Consider the following 13,166-nt stretch of genomic DNA (forward strand, 5'->3'; position numbering starts at 1 on the left):
ATTCCTATATGTTTACTGTATGCACCTTCCTGCCAAAGCAAATTCCTTGTCTGTGCAAACTTTCATGACGAATAAATCCCATTCTGATTCTGATTCTGATAAAGTCGGGGGAGAGAGCAGCACATAGTGTTTAGAGACCCCTTAGGGTATAGAAAGTATAGGAAAAGCATGGGATAGGCGAGGTTTGACTCTGGTGACCCCCACCTCTTGCAAGGTCAACAGGTTGCCACGGGTTGCCAATGCTTCTGGTGTTGGAAAGAGACTCTCTCCACTTCTGCTCTCCCTTTCTCTCATAGTTTTTGCATTTGAGAGAGAGTCGTTTTTTTCTATGCCGAGGGGGGAGTGCTATGGAAATGTGATCCATTATTAAAGCAGTACCAACAGGGTAGCCATCAAATATTAATGTTGGCATCATCAAAACAATTGGCCGTATCATTCAATTAATTTGGTTTTGCTTCTCCCGCTTACGCTTACATCTCCATCTCTGTGTCTACTAACCTCAGGGGGGTTCAGAAGGCACACACACACACACACACACACGCACGCACGCACGCACGCACACACACACACACGCGCACACACACACACACACACACACACACACACACACACACACACACACACACACACACACACACACACACACACACACACGCGCACGCGCACGCACACACACACACGACACACAGACACACACAAAGACAAATACACACATCAACCAAGTTAAACTTACACAAGAGTGGAGCACATTTTAAAGACGCCGTTTAATTTTAATTTCAAATTTCTGTTGCGAGTTAGATTAAATGTAAACTCTGTTTATGCTAATGGAGTGCTTTTTGCCTTGATTATGTTCTCCGCCCCTCAGGGATCATACATATAGCTGTATGTCAGTAGGAAATATACATGACACATTTACACATAATGATGACTGGCTAGCGTGCCTGCTTCGAAATAACCTTAAGTGCTTGTTTAAGACCTCTGAGAGTGGTAGTTTGGGGAAGTAGTTGAGTTTTTTTTTTTTTGACTCCCTCTCAGCTCTGAGTAATTTCATTATCACGGAAGGCAGATCGATATCCGGGCGAATGAGTTTGTTTGAGTTGGGCCGGGGGAGGGGAGGGGTCGTGCGGGGGAGGACAGGGTTTAATTGGGGATCCGGATCGATGGCTAGCTTTGTTCTGGAAATCTGCTGTAATCCGCAGTAACCTGGCCTAATCCAGGGAGGTTGTCTCTGCGGAGGAAGATGAGAGAGTGTTGTCCTGCTCCTGGTCGAGGTCTGTCTGTCTGTCTGTCTGCCCAGATGACCCAACATGAGGAAAGGAGCGAGAGAAGTAATAAACGGTCCATAGAGGAGGTGAAGGAGAGGCTAAACATGGAAAAGCTTCTCCAAAACATAGCTGTGAGGAGGGAGGGAGGGATGGAGGGGTTTCAGTGTGAGCCTGTGGCCCCCTGCAGTTCTCATCCCGTCTTCAGACATCACGCATACACACACACACACACACACACACACACACACTGAATGATCCCCTAGCTGTCCTTGGCATGCTTCTACTCCCTAAAGACTTCCTTGCAACGTCAACCGAGACGTCGGTCGGGCCAGCCTGCTGGACTTGGTGTCAGTGACCGAGGCCAGGCCTGTGATGGATCGCTGCAGCGAGGCCTCACCAGGGCTCGCTACCTTTTCTGTTTCTCAAGACCAAATATTGGAGTATATGTGCCGACTTCATTCATTTACAGGTACGACATCCAATGTGTTGCAGGCAACCGAAAGCTCATTATTTCCCCCCCCCCAAGTAGGGTAAGAAGGCCTAGTATTCATCAAACTGACGAACAAGCCAGTCTAAACCACAGAGAGGCTCGTAGTTGGATGTAGGGTGACGGGTCAAGACAGGCTGCGAACGTGCACAGTGGCCAATTAGTGTGTGTGCGGTTAATTCTGCAGTGTTTGGAGAGTGTGTGTGTGTGTGTGTGTGTGTGCACGTTTTCACCGGACTGGGAGTGTGACCGCAGCGTGTTGACAGGCGGTCGATGCTGGGCGCGAGGTGGCTTGTCAGGTCAGCTCTCTGATTGGCTGTCAGTGGGTGGGGGGAATGTGTGACGGTGGCTGTCAGGTGAATCTCGAACTCTGACCGGCTTGTTGGGAATGCTGATTTGTTGCAAAGCGCAGCGTTCTGCGAGGGAACCTTTTTGGTGCTTCTTTCCCAGGGCTCCGCACAGTCACATGGCCCATAGGAGCCGCCAGTGTGTCTGGCGGAAATCTTGTTGCCTGTGTAGAATAATGGTCTTCTGTTTCCTTCATTAAGTCCATTGGGCTGTTCCGATGCGTTCCCTCCCCCCCGCCCCTCTCCCAGACTCCAGCTCTGCTGTCGCAGATGCCCTGCAGAGGATGGAGGGGCACACTGATAATTGCATTAGCCGGGGCTAGCTTCGCCGCTGATGTTTTCCACAGGCTGCATCTACCTCTTAACTCCCCCCCATACACACACACACACACACGCCTGCGTCCACACATGCGCTCACCCACGCTCACACAGACACACAATCACCCACTCACATGCGCGCGCACACACACACTCTGTAAGCATTGTAATCTTTGTTATCGCGTCGGTCTAGGAAGGGGGGGGGGGAGGGGTCTAGGAGTGGGGGGGGGAGGGGTCTAGGAAGGGGGGGTCCAGTTGGTTAAAATAGCTTTGGGCTAACCTGTGCTGAAGCCACCTTCTGTTATCTGCTGTTGTCTTATCACCTCACTCCCAGTGAGGGATGCAGTCTGACCTTGTTCGCCAGAGTGATGAATGTCCCCTTTCAGAGCCCTTTACTCCAGTGTACATCTGTGTCGAGGACAAACAATACACAAGATCCGCACACACCATCCAAATGATTCACGCACAGACGTTTTCAATTGGAGGGGGCTGAGATATGGGTTTTCTTTGTCTACGTTGCTAGGGGGCTTTGTTTGGTTGTGTGATGATGTCACTGTTCGTTGTTTGTATCTGTGACGGCGCTCTCAAAATCATTCCGTTGATTTGAATATGTCTTAAAAATGGTATTATGTCCTGACATACTTCCTATATGCAGAACTAGTGATGTCGTGGGGATGGCCGTTTGGCTGTCTTTAACCAGCGATAAGAGTCAAATGATAGCTAAATGTTTACCTTTCCCAGATGTCCCACACGGTTGTCAGCTCAATCCAAAGGCTGCAGGCGTGTTCCTGGTGAGCGTGCGTGTGTGTGTGTGTGTGTCAGCCTGCCAGGTGTGGGTTGCAAAGGGCAGCAGAGGAACTGCAGTAGTGAGAGAGAAAGACTGTCACCGAAAGAGTATTTTTATACTCGAAACTTCCTGCCGTGTCTGGACCTCTGTGAGCAGAGAAGGGGGAGTGTGTGTGTGTGTGTGTGTGTGTGCAGGGTGGGGGGGTGTCAGGTCTGTCAGAGTTTGAGTCAGTTGTATGAGGTAATGGCCCACATATGGAAATACTTAAATTGTATGTGAAGGGGGGGAAGGGCATTTGGATGTTTTGTGTAAGTGTCTTTCTTGTCAGCGGGGCAGTGGGTCATCCAGTCTCTATTTAGCAGCTATGTGTTGGGCTCTTGGCCCCATGTCATCCATGACAAACCTAGCAGCTTAGCAGCAGGCTGTGCTGGCTCATTGTTCTGGGGTCAAGACAGGCGCTGGATGTTTTTGGAATGATAACTTCCTCTCATTTGTTTTTCGGTGAGAATTTGTGCATGCGTGTATCTGTGTCTGTAATATATCACACAGTTGACCCAGTTATAACTTCTACCCTAAAACTCCTAACCGACTCTGCAGAAAGCTCTGATTAACAGCCCTACTTTCCACCACTCTAAATAACCCAGTCCCCAAAAAACACTCCTTAAAATCCTGTCAACCAGCATTATGACTCACTGGTGTGTTTGGAAACCAGACACCCCAGTGACGAGAGAGTGCAAACACTTGAGATGGAGCACACATAGAGGAGAGGACGTGGTGACCACGATCTCCATCAGGCCCCTGTGCTGCTGTTCCTTCCCTCGTCCCTCCCTCCATCCCATCCCTGAAAGTGCTGTGTCGTTGCTATGGCGAAGCTGCTTGTTGCTGCCTCAGCTTGCGTTCGCGGTAAAGAAGATGGGACTTTTTCCCACAAGGTCAACGACTCATTCGCTTTCAAGAATGAAAGGCAAAGTTTTGAAAGTGTTTAGTACGCGTTCAAAAAAGAAAGGAAAGGCCTTTAAAAAATAACAAATTGTTTTGTACATCACCTTGCAGTGATAGATCAACCCTGATTGGACCTAGAGATATTTCCTGGATTGCTTTTAGTGAAGTAAGTTTTGAGGCTTTATTCCTTGGCTGACTGTAATAGTCAAAATTAATTGATTTATCACATCAGTGAGTGGAGCACATTGACTCCTGTGGCCTATATTCTGTGAAAGTAATGTAATGTCAAGTAATGGTCCCAGAAATGATTTCAACACTTTTGCAAGGCTGGCCAACCCAAAGTGGAAAAAAAAACCTGAAACCAATTAGAAACTGAGATTTATATTCAACACCAGGCCTAGATGTCTTTCAGTAAACATGAAAGGTGCTAAGCGTGTCTGGTATACAAGCACCTCGGGTAACCAAGAGAAGCACAACTGCCAAACACATCATGTGTGGATGTTGGTTAAAGAGCCGGAGGGTTTAACCAACTTTGGTTCTTGCTTCTTCTTCATGCCCTGCTATCGTCGATCGTGAGGGTTTTTCGGTTACCTTTCTGCACCACAGTGGTTTTCTGTTGTCGGATGCAGATGTGTCGCTCACATGCAGGGTGGGTAGTTATTTGCATGAGCAGTTTGCAATAAATAAATATGAACGCCTTTGCTGCCATGTTGAGCTGCACAAAGCGATGGAGCCATGGATCATTCCAGAATTGTATCCTTCCGTACGGCAGGATAGGCTCTGAGATCCACCCTGTTTGCTAGATTACGAAAGTGTTTCATTCAAATGGGCACTGCACTAGTATAAACTAGTGCTGTCAAACAATTAAAATATTTAATCACAATTAATCGCATTAATGTCATAGATAAACTCGCGATTAATCGCAATTAATCGCACATTTTTATCTATTTTCAATGTCCATTGATTTCTTTTTGTCCCATTATTTTTTTATATATTTTTTTGTCAACATGGAAAAGTGGATCGGATTGCTTAGTGCAAATGTATTTTTTTATTGAAAACAACATTGCAATTGCCTGGCTTTGACAAGGGGGCGGAGAATTCCCATCAGCTGTGTGCTTGGCCATCAAGTGGTATTTCAGACTGGACGTGCTGCGATGATAGCTCAGTTTACAACAACAAAACACACACATCAATTTGGTCTTGTCAATGGAACCATTGGGCAACTTTTTAAAAGTAAATTTTCTATTCCGAATTTTGTTGGCATCCATTTTGGCGTCTCGCGCTCACCATCCACTCAAAAGCTAACGTTAGCCTACTACTCTTTAGCCGACTCGCAAGCCCAAACAAGCGTGTGTTTCCGGTCTAGTTAGATCCGGTGTGGTGTTGTAGTTTTTCTACCATGAGTAGTTGCTGCAACAGCATGTGAAAAAACAAAAAAGTTTTTGGCTTGGCCAAAAATAACGTTAATTGCGCGATAAAAAGATTTACGCCGTTAAAATGGCTTTGCGTTAACGCCGTCAATAACTTGTTAAACTGACAGCACTAGTATAAACACATACAAACTGTGCCTGCAAGCATTCACACCTCCAGGACTTGTTTTGTTAATTGTCCGCGTGATAGCAGGGATGGCACAGTTGAGCTCAAACTGTTGGAGACACATTGTTATATTATTAGCTCAAGGGAGGCCGACACATGGAAATGCCAGGGCGGTTTACTTGTTTGCACAGACAAGCCTCCAAGATGTTTTTCATGAACTTGGCGTTAACGCCATTATTCAGCGAAGGATATGGACTGTCCAGACACAGTAACCTTTTCATAAGTAAATATGATGTTTGACCATGAAACCTGTTTGTCAGCTTGGATTTGCGAATCCGCAATGTCTGTCTGGTTCTTCCCTCCTCTTCCAACCACACAAAGACAGCGGCTGTAGGAAGATTATTTGTGTGTATTTTATTCAGTTGGCAGTTGGATTTCTTGGTTTGTCTTCAGGGTTTGGTTGTCACACACCCTTCCTGTACTGCTTCCAATGAAATGCTGTGAATACGTTACCGACGACTGAAAATAGAATGTTCCGTGTTGTGATTGTACTTGGGGGAGTATTTGTGCTGTCACACCTGCAGCTGTGCGTCTCTCCTCACAGAGACACAGAGCTGATGTAGCATTGCAGGCTATAAACAAGGTTGTCCACAGGTTTCCTTACTTAGTCCTGGTGGGCTTGGGCTCTTCTTTCGGGGTCCCTCTCTCTCTCTCTGTCTCTGTCTCTCTCTCTCTCTCTGTGACAGGGAGAAGAGATTACACGCAAAACACTCCCATCCAGCTCTGTGTCCAACATCTCTCACTAGGCCTCCTCATTAGCACAAATGATGATCAGCCAGATTAAAGCTAGCTCTAACTCCAAGTATTCTTGGCTACTGAAACTACCACAGAGAGAAAAAAAAGCCTGATTGTGGCTGTGTGATTGGTATTAGCATTCAGCACAGTGGTGTTAGGGGAGACATGCTCGCCGCTAGTCTTTTTAATGAGCATTATTCATTGACGTTAGCCGTTCCTAGCGGGTGTGGGTGGGAATCATTGTGAAACCCCACCGTACTTGAAAATCATAATGTTAGCTGGCACAGTTTGTAGCCTGTGGAAGACGGGGATAAGTGCTCAAACAAATGGGTTGCTGTACTCGAACCCCCACCAAAAACAACTGGTGATTTTTTTTCACTTATACACAGGTGACCATTTCTCAGCTCACTCTACCTATCTACCAAACCCCACCATTTTTTAAATGTTTTTTTTTAAATGTTTTTTTTCCCCCAAACACTTGCCTCAGGCGTTAATTGAGACAGAAGAGGAGTGCAAAACAGATTGTGTTGTCCGCTGCCTTTCTCCGTGAGCCTTCCTCATTTGGAAAACAGCAGGATTGGGTGTTCAACGGAAACCATTCGGCCTCAGTGCTTCTCACCCAGCCTAGACAACGATTAGCCTTGGGCACCAGGTTCACTAAAGGTCTTTTGTCAAGTAAGGGCGCTACAGGGATTGAAATGTAAAGTGTAAGGAGTACACAGTTGTGGGAGGGCGCAATTTAAGTCACATATAGGTGGTGCTTTTTGTCAGCGATGAGTCCTGAAATCAATTATCTCCCTTATTTTACCCACTTGAGAGGCTTGGAAATTAGCATCCTATTTCTGAGGAGTGTGTTTTCCCAGGAAGAGGAAGCCTAATGCCACATATGTACTGTCAATGATACCATCCTGGCTTTCCTTCTCCTTTTATCATTCTTTCTCTTTTTTTCTTCTCTCTTTCTTTCTTTCACAGTATAGAAAAGTCTGGATCAACCCCATAGATAACTGGTATCTATATCCCCCTTCCTGAAATGCCAATGCCTTACTGCTCGGTGAAGCTCTGGTTGAAAAACTCATCAAGTTGCATCTGACTGTATTCATCGAAGCTGAGGATGGCATCAACGGAAGGTCTTTGGCCTCAGTACTTCTTACTCAGGCTTGACAAGGATAGGCTAGCCTAGTGCAGCAGATCCACTAAAAGGTCTCTTCTCAAGTAAGGTAGTTTGATATTGTTTTTCACTCAAATGTTTTCCCTCAGACATCGTGTTCTCCCACATTTGTGTTCAAGACAAAATCGCATGGATGTCGACCAGCTTTTACATCACCCATGACAATAATAGTCTGACGTGAATTATACATTCCCCCTTTAAATTTTTCTACATTCTTGAATGCTTCAATGGACTATCGCGTGAAGGAAAGTAATCAACATATGTTTCTCCGAGAAGAAAATGGCTCAAATAACCCACCAGAAAGCGAGCTGGAAGAAAATTCAGAGAATTATATGAAGAGCAAGAGCTCTGTTATGAACTCTCTGAAAAATGTGTCCTCTCGATCTTGCATAATGCAAACTTGCCTACTAGAGCCAAGTTCAGATTGTGTGCATCTTTTTACGCTTGTGTCTCGCTGTGTGTCCCTGTGGTGGGGGTGGGGGGGTGGGGAAGGAAACTCTGGTATTGGTCCAAGGGCTGTTAACGATTCTCAATGGCGTGGAGTCTGGAGCATGGAGGCCACATGGAGCCCGTCAGGTCCACACAGCCGTATTGACAAACAGTACTGATGACATCCAAGTGACACTGCTGGGACCTCCTGACATCTGGGTCCTTTGTCATCAACGATGGCAAATGTCACCTATTTCTCCGGTGGTCCTAAATGGACCCATGAATCTTAGTTGTTCGGTGACCTTTCACAGACGAAGATGGATGTGCTCTTTGCCCGCGACCTCCCCCCCCCCCCCCCCCCCACACACACACACACACACACACACACTCCACCTTATCTTTCCCTTCCCAGTTCTTTTGGCGGTCTTTCAATAGAACAGCGAGGGAAAAAAGATTCGCAGGAACACGCCTGTTAAAAGTTTTGGCCGGCTGTGAGACGTGCAACTGTCGGATCCATCTCAGATGATGAGATTACGGGGGAAGGATTCAGACGTCTGAATCTGTCATCCCTCCCTCCCTGTTCTTCTCTCTGCCTCCCTCTACGTGTCCCCTTCATCAATGTGTGTCTATCAAGATAAAAGGCCTTCAAAGCCCCCCGATCCAGTGTTTAATTGAGTAGATTGTACCGATACCCCCCCCCCCCCCCAAATCAAATGTGCCGATCCCTCACAGTGATGATAGAATGCTCTCTCTTCTTCAAAAGGGGAAACGGCCCCCAGAATGAGGTTGTGATTAGCTGTGCAGCTTTGTACCGTGTCTTCACTTTGAAGCAAACATTTTAAAAACGTAGATAGTTTCAAGCTCTGAAGTTCCCTGCTGTCGGCATAATAGAGAAAGAGACTGTGATAAGGTTATGAGGTGTAGTCCATGTTTTTGTCCTGATGGAGAGATTTGTTACTGACTGAGGTGTTCCACAAATAGAAGAAGTTACTGTGGTGGTCGTCATTTTTATTACTCTCAATCCTTTTAATGTCTCCTCTTCTCTCTCTCTCTCTCTCTCATTCTGTCTTGCTCTCTCTCGCTCTCTCTCACTCTCGCTATTTCTGTCTGTCTCTCAGGGACCTGCTTGGTGCTGACTTCACAGAGACCCACTACACTGAAGATGGGCAGCCAGTGACTGTGGCCACCAATTACACTGTGAGTCTCACTTAATCTCTCCCTAACTCTCCTCCTCCCCCCTCCCCATTCTCCTCCCCCCCCTCCCCATTCTCCTCCTCCAACTCCCATGTTCCTTTTCTTTCTCTGATGTTCTCTTTCATTCTTTCACCCCTCCAGGTCTTCCCCCGTTTCCCCTCGCTGGCACCATTTATTTCTTTATTTTTCTGTACTCTTGTCTTCTTCTCTGGTTTTCTCCCGCTCTCACTCCCACTTGACCCTCAAACTCATTCTCTCCTCACAGCCCTGAGGCTGCGGGTGCAGGTCATGTGATCAGGCCATGTGATCACGCCATGTGATCACATCATGTGATCATGTCATGTGATTATTCCCTAGACAATAGGTGCGTTCGACTTCATGCAGCGCCGGCGCCCAGCTGACTCGAAGCAGCCAATGGCGTTCTACGGCTGCAGCCGGCTGTCGGCACCTCCAGCGCTGCATGAAGTCGAACACAGCTACTCTCACATGCCAAGTCCACATGACACACACACACTATCAGTACTCACATGCATGCTGTATACATACTGATGCAAATGTATATTGTACGCACATTGGCAAGAACACACACACACACTCACGTGCACACAACCACCAAAGGACATGCAACCTGCATGTGTATTTGTGTGTATGTGCAATATGTACACCTCTCCAGATTAGCATAAACAAAAAGTTGTGTCCCCTCCCAAAAAGTCGTTTTTTTATCACATCTTTGAATTTTGTCATATTTTTGTCATCATTGCTGATTAACACTACATTTGCCCTAACTATGAATACTTGCACAATACAAGGGATAGAAATGAAGGTAATGACTGTGTGAAATATTCTCTTCCTGAATTGAAGTGATTGGCAGGGAAATGTAGCTTTTTTGAAAGCCTTGCCAGGTCGTGTGCAATCAGTATGTAATTTCTCCAGTTAACAATAGAACTTATCACAGACTCGTATAGGTGGTAACCTATTGTGTGGCTTAACTCCACTTTTAGCTGAGTCTGCATTGGTTAGAAAGTGAAACGTTTGTCGGAATTTGACATCTCACAAATTGAGGAATACACAGAATAAGCAAAAAAAAAGAAGAAAGAAAACGAAAGCAAACCAGAATTATGGAGGAAAAAAAGACTGTTGCAATACGGGTATGTTTTGCATCTGTATAATTCATAAGGGAAGATTATTACTTTTTTTTTTGACTTTGTCACGACGAAAGGCAGGGGCACACTTTCACAGTGACACGAGCGATTGCATAAAGGAGCAATGCCTGTACTGCTGCTGTTGGTGGCAAGTTGTACATGCTGCTGGGATGCCCAGGTCTGTAGGCCTGAGCTTGCTGTCAAAGCTGGAGATGTTAGCCTGTTTGGGGAGGATATGAAAGGCTACACTGACAGCCTGAAGGGCCGGGGCCCCCTCTTGGAAGCATCAGTCACCAGTGGAGGACGCTTCAGGTGGGGGAACAGACGTCCCTTTCAAGTTCTGACTGAGCGAATCAAACGCACACGCGCAAACTTGTAAAAAAGCATTCACGCACACACAGTACACATGCACACACAGTACCACATGCTGTCCACGCTCACAGTACATTCACTCGTCCAAAGGCATCTTCACACACATAGTGGCACACACTGTATCTGTTTGTACACACTCAATCTTCAGAAACACACGCACGCAGACACACTGTTTTCACAAGCACACATACTGAAGATGGCGCCACACACACACACACTTGTGTGCAGGCTCCCCATTCAATGTTGTGGTCACGGATAATGGGGACCACAGGCCTGACATTGATTGCCTTGCTAGGTCTCTCACGTGGTCAGCCACCAGCATCAGCCAATATCTATGAAAGAATCTCTGTCGTCCAATCACTGGATGAATGTGTTGATGGTCTGGTGTGATGAAAAGCCAAGGTAAAGATTGAGGCCATCATGACGCTTCTATGGAAGAAGAGGAAAGAGGAAATGGAGAGAAAAGAGAGATGGACAAAACACACATAAGAAAAGGACGCAGTGTAGGGGAGCTTCACTAAACGCCTGACCTTTTGATCTTTATCGAGCCTAAAAAGGAACCATTGGACTCATTAACATAAAATTGCTTGTGCGAGAGAGACACAGAGAGACACAGAGAGACACAGAGAGACACAGAGAGACACAGAGAGACAGAGAGAGACAGAGAGAGACAGAGAGAGACAGAGAGAGACAGAGAGAGACAGAGAGAGAGTGAGTGGTCTGAGTGGTCTAGACCTGGGACAGCCTGACTCTGGTGGTTGTGGTCAGGGTTCATCCCAAACCCAACATAACCACCAGGGAATCGCTAAACAAAAGATAAGGCTTTTTAAATGGCGTCTGGGTTTAGGGGTTAATGCATGTTAACTGGAGGTGACCCACCACTTTAAATAACTATTTGGATGACAAGTTCAATACCCAGCTTGAGCTATTTATAAGTGGAGTGTATCAAAAAGGAAAAAGGACATTATAAACAATGTATATCCTAGGTACTCCCATGTGTTACTTAGCCTGCCCAATACAAACTCTATATGTACTGTCCATATATTTTTTTGAATTGGTGCCCTAGATTATGGATTAGATTGTTTGAGTCTTGAAATAAATAGAGAATTTGATTGGATAATAGGGTTGCGAATTTTTACAACACTTTATACATAAAAATGGCTAAATAGTTAGTGCCCTGTCTCCTAACAGAACATTAGTTCCAAACAATTGCCCAATATTTAAATTGAGCAACAGTGGCTGCCTTCGTAATTTGACAGCCGATTTGGTGGATATGCAAATGAGCAGAAAATCACACAGTGTTTCCTTTTCTTTGTGTGTCACTGCAAGGGAGACATTTGGTACGACACATTCTGTAAAACGATGTCTAAGTGTATGAAGAAAAAAAAAAGGGTTACCGACAAGCATGACAAGCCTGCGTTTTTCGAAAAAGCAATTCCCCCTCGGTTTTGAATCCCCTGCTGGGTCTCTCATTGTCGTCTCCTGGATTCTGAGACATGGCCACTGCTCTTTCCCCTGTGGTCACAAGAAACGTAGCATGAAACTTGTAGACCACAACTCTGCAGACCTCTCTACATGCAAACACGACACAAAATAGAAATTGAAGTTTTCTTCCACACAGAGCACAGAAATTGCAAAACCCAATTTGCACAATCCACCTTGTCCTTTTCCTTTCAAGTTAACACAACGGGTGCTCTGAAAGGGATAACATGGCCTCAGTTTGTTTGTGCAGAAGCCTCAGTGGTTTATCTGCATCTGATGACTGTATACATATGCCTTCACAGATGGCAAGTCCTTTCTTTCTCACACCTGCAACACAGGTACTGTATTCTGGGTGACGGTATGTGTGTTGATGTGTGTGGATGTGCATTTGTGAATGAGAATAATACAGGGGCCGTAGATTGGCAGAGAACTTTTTCACTGACAATTGATTTGTATGTTCGCCATGCATGAGTGTACCCCATCGCCTCTGCTGTTCAAATAAATGAGCTCATTTCACGGTCTGATGGTCTGACAGAGTCTTTTAAATAGTCGAGAATTGTCATTTATGCACAATTTAAGACCGCTCAGAAAAATGAATTGGAGCATTAATTCCACCACGCTTGGATCTCTGTATGTGTCTGGGGATGCTGAAAAACATCACAACTCAAATAAGGGCCATTGTTCCCTGACCATTGTGACATCACGTCCTGGGCACAGTGTCATGGTTTCCTGTTTGGCCTACACCTGTTCAAAGGGAACGTGGAGTTAGTTTTCTGACAAAGAGAACAAGTTAAACAGAAATTAACATTGAGTTCAATAAACATGCATATAAACATACTACGGAAAAGGGATGCTTTGGAAATATGAGCTCCGATACTTATTGAATTATTCTGTGGACTTGC

General features: G+C 45.7%; 1 protein-coding gene across 2 annotated transcripts in view; it reads left to right on the forward strand.

Moving 5' to 3' along the window:
- adam19a (ADAM metallopeptidase domain 19a) overlaps positions 1 to 13,166 on the forward strand; it is a 76,327-nt gene that overhangs the window by 43,461 nt on the left and 19,700 nt on the right. For both annotated transcript variants that reach the window (XM_084691682.1, XM_084691683.1), the window contains one exon: positions 9,193 to 9,271. In XM_084691682.1, coding sequence (XP_084547808.1) covers positions 9,193 to 9,271 — 79 coding nt within the window. The remainder of the gene's footprint in view (positions 1 to 9,192; positions 9,272 to 13,166) is intronic.

Source organism: Hypomesus nipponensis, chromosome 25 (genome assembly GCF_054491055.1).
Source record: "Hypomesus nipponensis isolate SF chromosome 25, ASM5449105v1, whole genome shotgun sequence".
NCBI classification, from domain to species: Eukaryota; Metazoa; Chordata; class Actinopteri; order Osmeriformes; family Osmeridae; genus Hypomesus; species Hypomesus nipponensis.